The sequence below is a fragment of the Rasamsonia byssochlamydoides genome (genome assembly GCF_041956645.1).
Source record: "Rasamsonia byssochlamydoides strain NRRL 3658 unplaced genomic scaffold VTN77scaffold_98, whole genome shotgun sequence".
Classification (NCBI taxonomy): Eukaryota; Fungi; Ascomycota; class Eurotiomycetes; order Eurotiales; family Trichocomaceae; genus Rasamsonia; species Rasamsonia byssochlamydoides.
This window is the reverse complement of record NW_027192481.1, coordinates 31,702-47,967: the sequence shown is the minus strand read 5'-3', so window position 1 is coordinate 47,967 and position 16,266 is coordinate 31,702. Positions and strand designations below refer to the sequence as shown.

Genomic DNA, 16,266 nt, shown 5'->3' with positions numbered 1-16,266 from the left:
GAAGATCCCACAAGAAACAACCCAGTTGCTTCCATATATCTATGATATACCGCGGGAGAGGGGGGGCGGGGGGGTGCTGGAGTTCATGTTGATACTGTGAATCCAGCTTGTCAAGCATAACACCAGATTCAACCAGGATAGGCACTAGGTGTACTATCTTGACCCTGATGACAAAGACAGCCACTACCATGTGGCTGGAGATCTTGGTTCTGAATGGAAACTCAGCCACATGACGATCAAGAACCACTTAGCCGGCAAGAGCAAATCAGGATCAGGGATTTGAAGGAGAAAAAGCGAGTCTTCTTTACTGAACAGGTATGTTATGTTGTACTGCGCTATTTTGGCAAAGTGGACGAATGTTGACATTTTCTTTCACGGCCTTGCATGCGGCAGATCTGGAAGACGCGATCCTGACGCCGCGACCTGACTCCGGCATCCAGCGACCTGTCGGCTGACTTCTATGAAGCGTGTCAGCAGGGCCGTAATGGGTTTATTTGCAAACCGAAAACGTTAGGTAAGTAGAAGCCAGGATAGCATGGGGCGTGAGTAGTGGCTAACAGAGGGTGGCAGCAGAGTTGGGCTCTTCCTTGTCGGGCCTGGTTGTCATGGTTACAGAACTTCCTCCAAAGCATCAGGATGATGTCCCGGGTGACCAGTCCATCTATTCAAGCGTCCGTTGGATCTATCTTTGAGACAGTGAGAATGGACCCCAAGATGGCCAGCAAAGACTCACCGCGGATATCTCGAGGAAGGACGATAAAAGCCTGCATCAGCTTGCCCAAGACTTGCATGTGAGTCTAATGACTCTACGTAATCATACCAGTTGATGGCGTTGTTTCCAATCTGTCCGTGATGACTTGTTAATTGCTGCATTTACAGGTTCAGGAAGCAAGCGCAGCCCTGTGCCTGTCGTATCAGGGCCGACAATATTCGTGGCCAGCACAACTCCTACTTCTTCGCGATTAGGACTGCAGCATTCTATGAAATGCTTGAAGGGGTTTAACGCGTGGTAGATCGGCCGAAGTACCACGCGTTCAACTCCTTCTTCTACTCCAATCTCCGCGACAATATCGCGTATGAAATCCAGAGAAGGACATGGTGTTCAATACCAGTGATGTTGTCTTCGAAGACGACTTTCCTAAGGATGCAATTACTGTCCCAGGTCGTCCACGGCATTGCTTCACCAGCAGATGCTGCGAACGCGCGACGAAAAGAGGCTATACGAAAACTACAAGAGGAACAAACACTCGGGTAAATGCGAAAGCAGAATTTTTTCCGGAGACCAAGGAAAAAAGCCGAAACGGAATTCAAAGCCTTCGCATGTTGCGACGTTTGACTCAAGTTTTCATCTTCGCCTACATCAAAACCAGAGGGTTGTTTGCTGTGAGAGCAAAGTCCAGTGCAGGACACAAGATAACTCCCAAGCGGCATCACAGACCTACATTGAAGCGAACAGGGAACTGGGAATTCTACAGGGTTTTGATGACGCGAAATCGTTTCACCCACAAGTCTCAATTGATATATATCACTTCGGAATTTCAGGATGTGCGACTTTACTCCAGGGTACGGCTTTAGCAACTCCAACTCCCTCTGGGTCTCTTCGAGCTCGCATTGGAATCATCCAGAGCCACGCGTCCTGCGGGTACTCCTCGTAGAATTTGGAATAGATGCGAACTAGGAGCGAGCCTCGCACATTTTTTGCAGGGAGGTCGGCAAGTATCCTCTGGTCGGGCCACCTGATCAGCCTGGGCTGTCTACGCTCAGCTGCGCGAGGCGATGCTAGTGACCCAAGCTGTGCGCAGCCTCCTGTTGGCAAGGAGTGAGTGTTGGAAGTGCCTCTGTGCAACCGACGTCCGTTCGCAGTGTGCGTCACCGGCAGTCTCAGGCACCGTCGGGAGTTGCGATATTCAAAGGGCCACATTCCGCAGCTTCATCCTGGATCTACGTCAAGGGGTCGGCACCATGCACGCGAAGTCCAGAGCAGCTGCTTTCCACTGCCTTTAACACGACTATGCAACGTCCAAATTCCGCCTTCACGGCACATTCAATCTTCCATTCAATGTTTGAGAGAAAGCCTGAAGCCTTTTTACGACGGGAAATGGCAAGCTGCTATACCGGAGTAGTGCGCAATGAGAAGTCTTTGCCGCAACATCGGCTTTCTCGACAGTGTGCTGCCGCCTACTTTCACAAAACCTATATATATATATCGAGCTCAGGGTTTTGCTAACTATCCTCTCGTTGAGCTCTCTTCGTCGAGATGTTGGTCATCCCAATTTTGGGTCTCTACATCTCGGATTTCTCGACAGTGGTGGTTGCTGGCGCCTGATATATAATGACCGTGTCGAACTGCTTCGATCTGGACAAGTCAAGCGCTCGCCAGTGGGCCTGGTCTGCAATATCCTCCTCGTCTTCTGTTCGACACAATGACCATCCAACTCCCATGGAGCCTGTCATCCATTCGCGATATCACTCGTTGGAAAAACTTTCTGATTATAGTGCGGACGATAGTGAAGAACATGAGGATGCCTAAGACACCTGTGATTAGAACCATTTCTGCGATGATGAAAATGGCCATCTCGATGACAAGTTTGTCATAGTTTCTCGTCGTGGTGTTTATTACGTATCTGGTATGTTAATCTCTGTCTTTATAAAGTTAATCATAAATTTTGTTCAGTTATTTCCTTCGCGTCCTACAGCAACTGTTCAGGTCTTATTTTATATGTGGAGATGTTCTCGACTTACAATGGATAGCGCACTGAAAGAACTGCATGCTTGCTGGTGCAAATTCAGACACTGCTTCAATCCCGGCCATTTGGCCATGAAACTCGTGCTAACAGTGATCGGCAGAGCTGTCCGTGCCTGCTCCTCAGCTTCCTGCGATCGGGGTCAAAGATATCCGTTCGTCTAGTTTGATGATGCTTCAGCTGCATCTTGCTCACGCGAGCTGGCTACCAGCCACCTGCCGGCTGGGAATAAAGCAGCAAGAAAGAAGGCGTTAGGGAGCTCAGGGGGCTGCGGAACAGGGTCTTCGGGCAAGTCGGCCAAAAAGACTCCTCCCAAAGGGTCGGCGGGCCCAAAGAAAAAGTGCCCTTGCGCAGAGCATCTACCTGAGCTCGGATACGGAATTGTCAACCGGACAGCCAGCCTTACTCATTTCCTGTCTGTTCAGTTTCTACGGAAAAGGCAAGAGATTTTCTCGGAGTTCGAAATGTGTCAACACCATCTTCTGAAAGTTGCTGCCGGACTTGACCTCAAACGAGCAAAGAAGACCGATCTGCAAGATCGGCTGATCTTCTGTGCTGAAAAAGCCGATTAAAGAAACGAACGGATACTTGGAACTGGTTCCGGGACGGTGAAAAGCCGGCTTATTCGGCCGACGACCTCTATCCCTTTCGAGTTGCTCCATTACAGGTTATTCCCTGCGGCCATGGCCAGAAATGCAACAATTGCCTCTACCGCGGGCATGTTGTTCATTCGAGGGAAGGAGAAGACAGTAGGCGTTGTTGCATTTCTCTGGGTGGTGACGGGTGCTATTCGATTATTTTCACGGGCACGCCCGGAATCCAGGGCCTTCTGTTTGGAAACGATCCACCCAGTAGATATCCATGCCCTAAAGCAAAGGGTTTGGGCTGCGAGGAAACATTCACATCAGTCCAGGACGCGAGACACTTACCTTTTTCACCCTATTTGATCTGATTGTATGCAGCATCGAGTTTGTTACTGATGTTGTCCTCAACCCACGTCACCATCAAACAGCACTTCTTTCCTCTCTACTATCCTTTTCTTGCTTCACGCATCTGATCAGCCAGACTGGGCAACGCCGTTAAGCTTATGTCCTGCATGGGATGCCACGAAAAAGATCCAAGCCATTGTCGAGGTGATTTTCTCCAAAAAAAAAAAGAAAAAAAAACGGGGAGTGACCTCAAATGCTGCAAGTCCAGATGCAAGATATCACCGAAATGGTGGGATGGATCATGAACAAGCAATCGTGGAGAGAAGATTCCACCGCGCAATCCCACATTTGTGAAGGTCTTACAGTATACCTTTGCTCCAGGCTAGAAGGGTGGAGAGCAATCACAAGGGCAACAATTAGCATTTGGATGCAGTAAGCCATGCTGACGTCATTCCTTTATTTCTTCTCCTTAGTGGATACTTGCTAACATGAGAGTCATCCCTAGGGTGCCCTACTTGAAAAAGACAAGAGCCTCCCTGAAGCAAAATGCTAAGCAGGCGGTGGCTGCTGAACACGCGGCTTCTCACAGAGAAATACCTATTGAAAAGCTTTTCAAAATACAACCACCATTGCCTCCCAAAGATCTGGGCCTTTGCTCAAAAAAAAAACCCAGCTCGTCAAGCTTCCAGAAGGGGAACATATTTTCCCAGAATCGCCCTCACCGACGATGAGCTTGATGTCGAGAAGATGGCACCCTCTCTACATGCTCAGCATACCACTCCTGATGAAGCAAACAAGAAAAGCCTCTCTGGGTGCTCAGGGACCAACCCCTGACATTCAAGAAAAATGTCCTATCTGGGGAAGATAATCACTAATCACGCCGAGGGAGACGCGGTACAGGCTCAGATAGAGTTATTTGTTCGAAAGCATCCAGAACTACAGAATCGCTTTGTCAGAGTTCACTCACATGGACATACAAGTGCGCCGGTGGTAGAATATCTACAAGGGTGATGACATTCTTCAGCTCCTAGCGTGCTGGTTCGAAGATCAACAGGCTTGAAATAGCTTTTGAAAATGTCTTTTCAGCCAGCAAGCGATCCTTGAACCCAGAGGACAGTCAATTCGCCTCTGCTGGGCTGACTGCAGGGGTTGACGCTCAAAATGCCAGGCACAGACAGTCCGTGGACGCTACGGCTCAGTGCGCAGCTGACGAGTTTGAAGCCAGAACCGATGGCTATCTCCAGTTCAAGGGAGGAAGGGAAAAGCTCCAGGCCATTGTCGAAGTGATTCTGTCAGCCTAGCAGTACGTTCGCTAGATCAAGACCAGACATTGGAAAAGAAATACATGCTAGGTGAGTGCATCATCGCCCTTTAAGCACATTTACTAATAGAATATTCCTAATTAACCCTAGGATTCATTACAATTCAGTAACTCAAGTGTTGGATATTGCTGTCATGCCCACACAGATACATGATTGCCACCAGGACTGGATGTTGGAGGAAGCAGTGAATGTGCAGGAATCTGCAGAGATGGTAGCCTGGATAATGAATGACCAGAACAGGCCAAACATGGCACTCACGGGGGGTAAGTTTCTTGATTACCCTCGGGTTCATAATTAATACTAATATAAGCAGACAGTCATCTTTTGATAAAGGAAAAAGACATCCTCATTCATATACCGACCATCCAGCTTTGGACCCTGACCCTGCAGCTCGCTTCGAAATTCTCAACAATATCACTCTGACACGAATCTCTCCCTTCGAACATTTTCTGACGGAGATGGCTGACCTTCTGTCATACTGTGCGTGGAACGTGCAACACCTGCGTATCAACACGTGGGTTGATCGCCACGACGAAATATCATGGGATGAGATCAGACTTGACTGCGAGTTCTTACCTCTGTGAACTCAGACTAATACCCTTCTAAGGAGTATACACCGGTGAAACGAGTTTGTTTCGACGAGTTCGTCGGCGTTCAACCCGTTTACTTGATTTTTCAAAACTCCTTTCGCGCTTATGGCTCTGTGAATGTTGAACGAGGCAGAAATGATGGGGCACCAGCAGGGTAAGGAAGGATTTTATCGAGTTCGCATATCCTCAAATCTGACTTAGCCTTATAACAGGTACGCGATTATCGACTTTGATCCGATCAGACATATGTGGAGGTAACGCGCCTGCTGGTGGACAGACAAGTCAACCACCACTCGAGACGAAGACTGTGTGCAGGGACGACATTCCCTATGGTCGAGACAGGGTGCTGACAGGACGTCACGATCGAAACTACAGTAAGTGCGCGACACGGGGTCGCGGTGCATCACGCTCGGAAAGCCTGCTGTGTCAAGGTTGCTGGCCAAACTTATAGTCTCTACATCCAACTCCGCGGCAATACTCACTGTAGAAGACTACAAAAACATGACTAGCGGCAGCACAGAATATGATAGGCTCGTTGCCACCAGCAACAACATAGACGAGCTGTTTCCGGAAATTAAGCGGTTTTTTAAGAAGGCTGCTACATTGAGGGACCCGGAGGATTTAGAACTGTTATCGAAGGCTCGAACTGCCTTTAAAGAGTGGACCACGCGCTTACCTGCCCCAAGATAGCGATGAAATTCGCCAACAAAAACGAACCATCTGGGAGCTCAAGGTCGGCACAGTTCACCCGCACCTCCAACAGAGTCTACACACCTAAGCCCTACACCAGGGGTGTCTCCTCCGAGATATCAACTGCGAGGTCTAGCGGTGTGACGCAGCAGTTGCAGTTTGCCAATGATGACAATGTGCGGTCTGCTAGTGAGACGAAGTCCGGGTTGTCCTCCAGAGGAGGTGCTCCGCCAGAGGACGGGAGCCCGCCGGCTGCTGTCATACCACAACACAAGCCCTCCCCTTCGATCATGTCGTCAAGAATTTCATCCAAGAGCTTTTACATAGGCTTCATAGACAAGGATGACAAAGAGCCCAAGACTCCTAGCAAACCTCAGAAGAGTACTCCTGCCCCTCAGGAGCAGTTCAAGACTGTCCTGCCAACCCTAAAGGACGTAGAAGAGATGATGGTGTTGTCCGACTTTTTTGAGTCTAACAACATTAAGGCATCGGATGCTCTGAGGGTACAGGTTTCGGAGTGTGTTCGGACCAGGTGTGCTATGTCCACCACCCAAAGAGAGGCGCTGGAGATTTTAAGAGCTGCTAGGCGCCCGGATTCTGTTGGTATATTTGTGTCCCTAGGATATGAAGACGGAAACATTGACGTTACCAGCGATATAGTACAGTGGATCGTTAAGACCTCAGCCTCACTTTGAAGGCTCGCTTTGTTGTACACACCTAATAGATGCAATAATATGTTTCTCTCCCAACCTCATGCACCCACATACGTGCCAACGACATTAACTTCGGACATCGTCATCGCGGATTGGGTCATCGGTCAAGACTGATCCAAGGTATTCAGGAAGATAATAAGTATATCAAAGCCATGTTCAGAAAGTATTTGGAACTCCTCGAAAAGAACGGGGACAACGGCGCTGTCTCATCTTGTGTTCATTCGGGACAATCGCCGTGTCAACGCCGCGTTATCGCGAGGTTGTGCACGTCTTGTCGTACTTTTCAACCAGATTCCGACGGTTACCGACAGCACTTTGCAGGCAAAAGGCAACCTGGGAGACATTGGAGCTGTTGGGGAAATCAAAACCCCATGGAAGTTCTTTTTACAAAGACAAGAAACCAGTCATGAGCAGTTTCTGGATGAAAGGTTTGGTATGTAGATTTCTGCCTCCCGACGCCAGGCAAGTCAATCATGTACATCAATACTACAGGGCAATTGGCCCGATACATGGACGACTGTCAGTGCCGGTACGGGTTCTACACTACCTACGAGCAGACTTGGTTTTAAAGCGCCGGGACGACTACACTTCGTTGCGTCTAGCCCTATCGCTGACAGCTGACAGCTAAGGTGTCTGTACAGGAATGTTTCCTCTACCTTGGGCTCCAGATCTAAAAGGCTCCTGCAGGAAGTTCTTCACTCCAACAACAGTTGGCATGAGATTGGTGAGTCTTGATTATGAGGTATTGATTGCCAGTTAAAGGACGTGCTAATATAATGTGACAGACGAATGGAACGTACCCTACTGAGACCTTCAACAAAGCCAGAAAGCTCTACCTATGGAGTACGACTGGCTAATGGCCTTGAAAGAGTTCTGGTGAAGCTGCAAGAATCGGCCGAAATGATCGCGTGGATCATGGATAACGAGCACACTCCTGGCTGGAACTCAGTTGGGCGGTATGTCCTGCATTGACCCTTCCAGACTGTAATCCTTCTTATAAATATCTAACGCTGACGTTGATAGTCATCTGCTTATATCCCGGGATCAAGACGAGATTTATTTAACCTTCGCATCATATGACCAGTCATACTTGAAGTTTCTCAAGCGTGCAACTAAGACAACACAGAGATTCCTCATTATGCAGGAATATGGTGCCTGGAAGATACAGAGGCCCACAGCATAAAACACCTGGCTCAGATCATTGTGGCCTATGTCTTGTACTGGATAGTCAATCTCTTCTTGGTATGGTGTTACACTGTTGCCATATCGATGCACAAGTGTTCATGAATTTCTGAAATGGACTACTGCACAACACCCCTTGTGCCCGTCTGTATACACGATGCAATACCGTCTTTTGTGATGACCAGCTCAAAATTCAGCGTCAGTACATTCAGGCGACCCTGATCAACAGTACAGTGAGTCGCTCCTGCTCGACCCTACTGGGAAAGCGGCTCGCTGATTTTTGAGCAATACCAGCGCGGTGCAGGCATGAATCACGTCCTGCATGCGACAGACCCTCCTGGACAACGTTCAATCCTCCTGACCTGGCACCATACGGACCAGTCTGCGCAGTAAGCAGTCTACTATACCCTGATGGATGAACTGCCTGGAGTCCCAACATATGACTGGAGCAGGATGCAGCCGAGCTTCAGGAAATCTGAGACACCTCCGAGGTTGCGTGTGACTATGTTCTATCTAGCTTGATGAGCAACCTTAAAATCATCTAACGCATGGACGATGGGTCGATCCATCATGGGCTCTTAAACGCTGAAAAGTACTGCGGAGAAGAGTTCTTTGTGTATCGAGATATACTTGCACTGGGCGACTTCGGATGCTTTACCTTGCCCTCATTATGGCTATCAATGAAAGTCTTCGACATATTTGAGCCGGGCGTCTGGCATATTCGAGCCTCCTTCCAGCTGACGATCTTCGTACGACAGCAATCATCGGTTTCTCTTTGATAGAGCCGTGACCTTGTCCCAAGATCTGTGTGGGTGGTGGTTAGACGGCCCAAACGAACTGACAACACTGCATGACAAACCAAGAGATTCATTGGCAAGTTAGGCTCGTCGAATCTTCACATGTCTCCAGAGCAATTGTTTGTCAGCGATGAGGGTTCCATCGAGGCGCGTTTCCAGCAGAACGCAGGGCATACAATAACAGCGGTATACAAATCCTTATGAATGGCTAGTATGGTTCAGGATGCAACCCAGACGTGCTGGGCCTTCTTAAGCACCCACCAGCATCTTGCTATCGTTTGCTGCGACTCTTACAAGACAGCAATCAAGTGGTGTGCCTTTGCAATGGCGTTCATTCACAATGCCATTGCAAGAAGAAGTTTCCCTTGAGACTCAATGCCGTTACTGAGGTACGAGCCGCAATTCTTAACAGCGCCAACCTACTTCATTTCTCAGCGGTTCTGAACGCCAGTCAAGACCGTGTTACAGGACAGTCAGTTGACCAACCCATTTCCATCATCGATCTACGGTCACGGCGGAGTGGGTAGATGATACGGGATCTGTGTTTCAGTTCTTACTGCGTAAGTTTCTGATCTAATGAAGAGTCATCAAATAGGCTATCAGGTTGCCACTTCGACTGGACTATGCATGGCCTACAGCATGGGAAAAATAAAAGACCAGAGTTACGCCGTCTGAATGCCCCTCATCCCCATGAACAGAAATCGACGTCCTCGAAAAAACGCTGTCCCGTTTTGAGACCGAAATTCAGTTCAGTGCGGAAGCGTGGAAAGAAGTCGAACTCACGTTTCATCAAGACAGCAAATCTAAAGAAGACGTCCTGAAGTCCACCTACAAGATCATCGCCGACGTGGGTCAAGACCTACGATGATTAACGTCCGAAGTTTGTCCCACTCCACGTCGACTCGACCGCCCAGTCCGGAGGAGAGGTGGGCAACCCTCTCTGTGGCCTGCAGGAGGTACAATCTGCGGAAGATGGAGCCAGGATTGAGGAACGAGCGAAGGCTCCTTATTATCTCCCAGGACAGGCATCAGATGTTCATCACAGTCGCGTCATACAGTCAAGAGTACTTCGAATATCTCAACAACAGACATACAACAGGGCTGTCATTTCTTGCGATGCAACAATACGGGCTCTGAGGTGTTGAAGATTGTGAGGAAATGAAGCAGCTAGGGAAGATAATTGTTGCGTTTGTCCTTTGTGCGAGGGTCATGCAGTAATGTTTCTCTAGAGCGTGTCCTCAATCTCTAATGATGGCCGCATCAAAGCGATGAGATCGATTCCAGGATAGCTCCAGCGTCAAAAACTCACGAATGAATCCGGAGCAGTGTCGGAGAGTACATACAGTGAAATTCTGGAATTTTCATGCCTAGTACAGAGCAAGCATGTATGCTGGTTGCACCATATACCTCAATTGTCGGACCAAGCAGAATCAGAAAGAGTTTCATTGTGCAGCAAATGGCTTGAGAACACAACATCAATGTGTGTATGCTAGTTTGGCTCGTCCTGATGCAGGAGCATACCCAGTGTGATCTCCCACTGCTGATTGATTCATTCGACATAGGAAAAGATACGTGCCTCTCAGTCTTTTGTTCCCCATTGGCCTGACGGAGACAAACGACATCCTTTTCTGTCAATCGCAGGTGTTGATCACTACAACCTTGTCTCATAACGCGATCCATCGCGCATCCCCGTTCGTATGTCCGTTGTTCCCTAGACCATGGACAGGGGGCTATATGCGGTGGACCAGTGATATTCTTTCAGAGAAAAGGAGTGCCTTACGAACCAGATCCCAATCTTAAATTGTGGATTTAAGCGCCATGCAAAACGACATAAACGAGGAGTCTCTCCAGAAAGTATATCCCAGACATCCTGTGACTTACCTCCTCCCGATTCCTGTCCCATATACAGTACAATTGAAATTATCATTTATCTCGAAGGAGGACGATGTCACAGCTCTCGGATTCTCGGCAATTAGAGAGGAGAAATACAGCTCCTCTCCGGCCGCCAATCTGATGGGAGAGACCGTTCGACTGGCCAGGACTTTGGATGCGAACGACAAGCACTGGTCGGCAATAGTGGACTTTCCATGAAGCAGCAGATCAGCATCATCAGCTAACACTTTGAAGACGATCAGTCTAGGCATTGCATTATCACTCACTTCCATATAGAGACTTGTCAAGCTCCTCAATATCAATGCCCACAAGCAGACAAATTTCCCTGTGTGCATGAATTCGAATCCAGGAGAGATGCATTTCACCGTTTGGTAAAGGATCATCCTGTCCAATATCGTTGCCCACAAGCAAAGACTGTTTGTTGTGTGGAGATATTTGATTCCGAGGAGGAGGCATCTGAACACGCGACTTCTCACGGATAACAATGCCGATTCCATAGGGTCCTAGATTGTGAGGCGACATTTTCCACTAGACAGGTCGGGACGCAAATAACAAGGAGTACCACTCTGCTGTCGGATTCAAGTGCCTGCTGGCAAAGGAACTAGTGTCCCATCTTGCTCTGGGCCCTTGAGGAGGAACTCGACAAGATCCGCTGCTTGACCCTCATCACCACCAGTCACCGGGCCAGCATCGAGGAGGACATCATGCGGGAGTATGGATATGATGAGGAGTCTGAGAAATCTTCTGGCGCCTGGCTCAAGACTGGCCTTGGTTATGACGATTCCTACGGTTCGATCGACTCGGTGATTTTTCAACCCACCCGTCATCTTATCCAGATTCACTTCGCTTTAATGATGACAGAGTACTCTACTCCTATGAACATTGAACTGAATCATCACTTATACGGCTGATCGTGATGGATCCGTCCTCCAGCAGGAGAATGTCGATATTTCGGTATCTTGAGTGTCCAGGGAACTTGCACCTCTGCATCTAACCAGATGACAAAACAAGTTCGATATCAAAATTGATATCGGAAATGACCAGGATGGCTATTACACTCCCTCCAATGCCATTCGCACCACTTAACGATGTGAGTTTGCTCATAACGCGATCTTGGAACAGAACCGGCAACGTGTGGAACTGTATCCAAGTGCCTGTCTATCTTCAATTTAAGCAGTCAGGTGGCGACTTCTCTGGAATGTCCTGGCGTGCGCCTTGGTTGAGCAAGCATGCGATCAGAGATTGCATGCCACGGGAATGGCAGAAATCGACAAGTGGCTCAAGATAAGAATCTTGACAAAGATGATACTAGCTGCCTAGCTGAAGATGGCAGTACCAATGTTACTGCATCAATCGACAATTGCTTGTCATGACGTGCCTGTAACAGACTTCCTTCTTTCTACATGTGTGGTGCTATGACTTCTACTCTTGGATGATCGACTCTCTGCGCCATCCAAAGCATCCCCAGAGAAACAATCGCCTTTGTGATATGCTTCTGCGTATGTTTTAATTCACCAGTCCTCACAATGCTAATTGATTGGTGGATTGCATTGGAGTATGTATACCTATCATTGTATACATCAATAGTGTCAAAGGTACAGCAATGCCGATGCAGAGAATCCATTCCTCCAGAACCCCAGTGGGATCTGGAATTCAGATCTATTCACCTGCACGGAAATATCCCGAGATATGCGAGCATCCCTTGAACATCAGAACTCCTACCATCTCATCTGTCCCAGAACAACTCCTCTGGGCCCATGAGCTGTCTATCTGTCCAAGCCCGTTTCCATCAGAACGCAGAAAGATTTCTTCTATCTACCTCGATAGCTCTACAGCTGTACTCCAAAATCATGTCTCGGCGGCCTGGCTAGTCAGCGCCAGATCACACCATTCTCGAAGAATCTAAGCATCTTCTTCTGCCTCACGTGTGATGCCACTGAGCTTGTATGGTCGAGATCATCTGCATAGGGCTTGATTTCTCGATAATTGCCTAAAGACAACAAACAAAGATACTTCTCTTCAAATATCAATCCTTTTCTTGAAAAATCAACCATGGCATTATACCAGACTTCCTTCATGGACTTCTTACAGCAAGGCCCACCGACACTCCAACACTCCACTCCAGAGGACATGAAAGCCCTGGGCAAGTGTGAGAGCACGCAAAATACACACAATATCCGAAATCACCGTTGCAGAGACATTGCCACGTTTGGTAACGGGGCAAATCATCGCTGCAAGATACATAATCCATTCGGTCCCGGCATTGTACGACGGTCCGAACACTGACTGGACCAGTCCGGATTTATCGCAAAAAAAAAAAGCAGCATGTTCTTGTTGATCGATCGGGATCAGCCTCTGGATAAAGATCAAATCCACCAACCCAACTTGGGATCAGGAGCATGGACTTCTTTGACACAAAAAAACCTGTTTATTAAGTTTCGACGGCGAAACAAATACCAATGCCATTGGGGACACTGAGTGTTCGGCTTGCCATTTTGAAAGAGTTAGACGGATTGCATTGCTTGTCTGTTCGGGGGAAGATGAGGTGAACTATTGTTATTTTGTTTTCTAGCATGATATGGCAAGCAACCTACATCTGTACCTGTCTGGTCTAGTTTTGTTGCGAGCAGCTACATGCTCTGAACGGTGATTAGGGCTACGCTTGCTATCTTTTTCTGCTGTATTGGAGACCTTATGCAAGGTTATAATTTATTTATGTGCTCTGTTACTCTGCTACTCTTGTATGAGACGTCGTCACGAAAATGTATGCAGTATATTCTCATATGTTCCATTCTATATATGTGAATAATAATCGCTTGGTTTTCATACCTAAATCTTGTGTCCGGTCACTGTCATGCACTCTCCTGGACCAAGGACTCAATGCTCTCTCTCTATTCCCATTAGTCGTTATTTTTCCGCTAGACTTGGTATCATATATCTAGTCGACAGAGTCGTAGAATAAGCATCTTGATCACATAGTCATAATCCAACCGGCGAAATCTCCGTAAAAGTGACTACTTCGGCAACTCGACACCCCCCTCAAAATTCGACCCCCCAGCCTCCTCATCAATGCGGACACTCTCGTCCAGCCCACACACCCGGAACAATGCCTGCGGCGTCAATTCAGACCCCGTCCCCGGCAGACCGGTCTTCTTCAACCGCTCCATCCCATCCTTGATAGCCGTGTAAGCCGGCGCCAGCGCGGCGAACGGCACGATCATGATCTTGAAGCCCATCTCCTGCGCCTCGGCGGCGGAGATGGTCGGCGTGGCGCCGTGCTCGACCATATTCAGCAGCATGGGCCAGGGGGCGAGGTCCTTGATGATCTGCCGCGCCATCTCCTTGGACGTGACGCCCTCTAGGAAGCCGACGTCAGCGCCAGCGTCTCTCGCGGCGCGCAGCCGGGCCAGACTCTCCTCATACCCGTATTTCTGCAGCGCGTCCGTCCGGGCGATGACGACGATGTCGCTGCCGATCCGCTTACGGGCCTGCACGGCGGCACGGATGCGGCTGACGAAGGTAGGCGTGTCGACGAGGATCTTCCCGCCGAGATGGCCGCACCGTTTCGTCTGGACCTGGTCCTCGATGTGGAAGCCTGCGACGCCGGAGCGGGCGTACTGCTCTGTCGTGCGGGCGACCATGATGGGGCCGCCGTAGCCGGTGTCAGCGTCGGCGATGAGGGGGACAGACGGCGAGAGATTGGCGATCATCTCGGCGTTGGCGCGCATGTCGTTCAGCGTCGCGATGCCCAGGTCTGCATGGCCGTGCATGGAGGCGGTGGTACCTGCGCCGGTCTGGAGACAGTAGACAATCAGCAGTGTTTAGGAGACGAGTATGAATTCGTGGACTTTTTTAAAAACCCATAAAATAAAAAATAAAAAATTAAAAAATTAAAAAAAGTCTAGGAACGAGACGAAGCTGATAATGTACTGCTGTACATACCATATACAGCGCATCAAACCCGACAGAAAGGGCGATTCGTGCCGAGAACCCATCGTACACGCCTGGGGCCAGGATGAAGGATCCCGATTCAAGCTTTTGTCGCAGCAGAGTTGCTGCCGACACGGGCTTAGTTGTAGTGTTTGCTGCCATCTTGCTGCAAGTCTGGTAAGAATAAGATATGTATCCTCGTGAAATAACGTTCGTTGACTTTGGGAATCTTCAACAAACAGGGTCAAGTATATAATATACCTAACACCCTGGAGGAAAAAAAAGATAGATGGAAAGACAGCAAACGAATTGACTGAATTGACAGTTCCTCGCCGGCCTTTTTATTTTATTTTATTCTCTATTCTTAACGTCAAGCATATGCCATGCTGAGCAGCTTATATAGATCGATATAGATCCAAACCCCGAACCACTGCCGATGGTAGCCGGATCCGGTACCGGAGATATGCTTACTCAGCATCCCGGGCATGCCGGCATGCCGACCGACCTCGGGGCGGGCATTCGGATCAGAGACATCAGGGAGCAATCAACAGCATTATAAGAGGGGGGGGGGGGAAAGGGGAAAAAAAAAAGAATGAAAAAAAAGAATGAATGAAAGTGAAAATGAAAGAAATGAAATGAAAGGCAGATAGAAACAGAGAGAGAAGGAGCAGGAAGAAGAAAAAAGATTGAACAGATTATTACTGAAGCAGTAAAAAAAAAAGGAGACAATCATCGTCCAACCTTGGAAGTATACGGAAGTACACTACTCTGTGCCTTTGGAAGTACCATGAAGAGAGTCTGTAAAACGGACGAATTATCTTCTTCAGTCTAGTCACCAGCAACTTTCCCTGGTCAGGATTTAGACAACCAGGGTTCCACCCTTCCCCATATCGCTGTCACCTATTCAATTGATTTTTAATTACCAACCTTCCACGGCACCCCGAGAGTAAGCACGCCTTGTGCTGTTGCACAATCTGGCTGAATTGCCTCATTGAGACATCTTTTCCTTGGCCGTTGGGGAGAGAAGTTCTTTATATCAGACAAAGCAGAGAAGAATGGACGAGATAGGTTGAATAACAGCGAGACAGTGAGACAGCAGCACAGAAGGTCTACCTAGCTCGATCGATCGATGGTTATGGATCCTATAGGACCTTCTGCTCAATTCTGGCTCTCCGTTTGCTGGTTCGGAATCAAGCAGGCTATGTATCTTCTAGTGATTAACGCTATTGTGTATATTATTAAACCTGGGAATTCTTATGCTATTTTCTTTTTATTTTTTCTTTTTTTTTTAAAAAAAAAAGGTGTGTTGCAGATTCGGCCAAAAAGAGGTACTCGGTAGTCCGCCAACGAAGAGTCCATAACACTACAATTATGATGCTTTGAACGCGGTAATCTTGTGCAATAATTATGGCCTGAATCTATTAGGTATTAATTCATTAACGGTAGGTAATATTCGTCGAATGGATCTATCTTATT

The 16,266-nt window shown here is 48.2% G+C and overlaps 6 protein-coding genes across 6 annotated transcripts; 5 read left to right on the top strand and 1 right to left on the bottom strand.

Annotated features, from left to right (window-relative positions):
• Positions 1 to 702: 702 nt before the first annotated feature.
• Positions 703 to 1,003, top strand: VTN77DRAFT_9889 (uncharacterized protein; the record flags this gene model as incomplete). The annotated part of the gene is made up of 2 exons (XM_069426544.1): positions 703 to 791; positions 880 to 1,003. The coding sequence occupies 2 exons, from the start codon at positions 703 to 705 to the stop codon at positions 1,001 to 1,003; spliced, it is 213 nt and encodes a 70-aa protein (XP_069273549.1).
• A 3,831-nt stretch (positions 1,004 to 4,834) lies between these two features.
• Positions 4,835 to 5,418, top strand: VTN77DRAFT_9888 (uncharacterized protein; the record flags this gene model as incomplete). The annotated part of the gene is made up of 4 exons (XM_069426543.1): positions 4,835 to 4,916; positions 5,001 to 5,025; positions 5,086 to 5,258; positions 5,309 to 5,418. The coding sequence occupies 4 exons, from the start codon at positions 4,835 to 4,837 to the stop codon at positions 5,416 to 5,418; spliced, it is 390 nt and encodes a 129-aa protein (XP_069273548.1).
• A 284-nt stretch (positions 5,419 to 5,702) lies between these two features.
• Positions 5,703 to 6,275, top strand: VTN77DRAFT_9887 (uncharacterized protein; the record flags this gene model as incomplete). Its single annotated transcript, XM_069426542.1, has 3 exons — positions 5,703 to 5,739; positions 5,798 to 5,959; positions 6,037 to 6,275. The coding sequence occupies 3 exons, from the start codon at positions 5,703 to 5,705 to the stop codon at positions 6,273 to 6,275; spliced, it is 438 nt and encodes a 145-aa protein (XP_069273547.1).
• A 2-nt stretch (positions 6,276 to 6,277) lies between these two features.
• On the top strand, positions 6,278 to 6,935 carry VTN77DRAFT_9886 (uncharacterized protein; the record flags this gene model as incomplete). The annotated part of the gene is made up of 2 exons (XM_069426541.1): positions 6,278 to 6,878; positions 6,928 to 6,935. 2 exons carry the CDS (start codon positions 6,278 to 6,280, stop codon positions 6,933 to 6,935), a joined length of 609 nt encoding a protein of 202 aa, XP_069273546.1.
• Positions 6,936 to 7,497: 562 nt separating this feature from the next.
• Positions 7,498 to 8,171, top strand: VTN77DRAFT_9885 (uncharacterized protein; the record flags this gene model as incomplete). Its single annotated transcript, XM_069426540.1, has 4 exons — positions 7,498 to 7,517; positions 7,630 to 7,712; positions 7,815 to 7,944; positions 8,012 to 8,171. The coding sequence occupies 4 exons, from the start codon at positions 7,498 to 7,500 to the stop codon at positions 8,169 to 8,171; spliced, it is 393 nt and encodes a 130-aa protein (XP_069273545.1).
• Positions 8,172 to 13,874: 5,703 nt separating this feature from the next.
• VTN77DRAFT_9884 (uncharacterized protein) lies at positions 13,875 to 14,952 on the bottom strand (the record flags this gene model as incomplete). The annotated part of the gene is made up of 2 exons (XM_069426539.1): positions 13,875 to 14,654; positions 14,803 to 14,952. The coding sequence occupies 2 exons, from the start codon at positions 14,950 to 14,952 to the stop codon at positions 13,875 to 13,877; spliced, it is 930 nt and encodes a 309-aa protein (XP_069273544.1).
• Between the last annotated feature and the right edge of the window lie 1,314 nt (positions 14,953 to 16,266).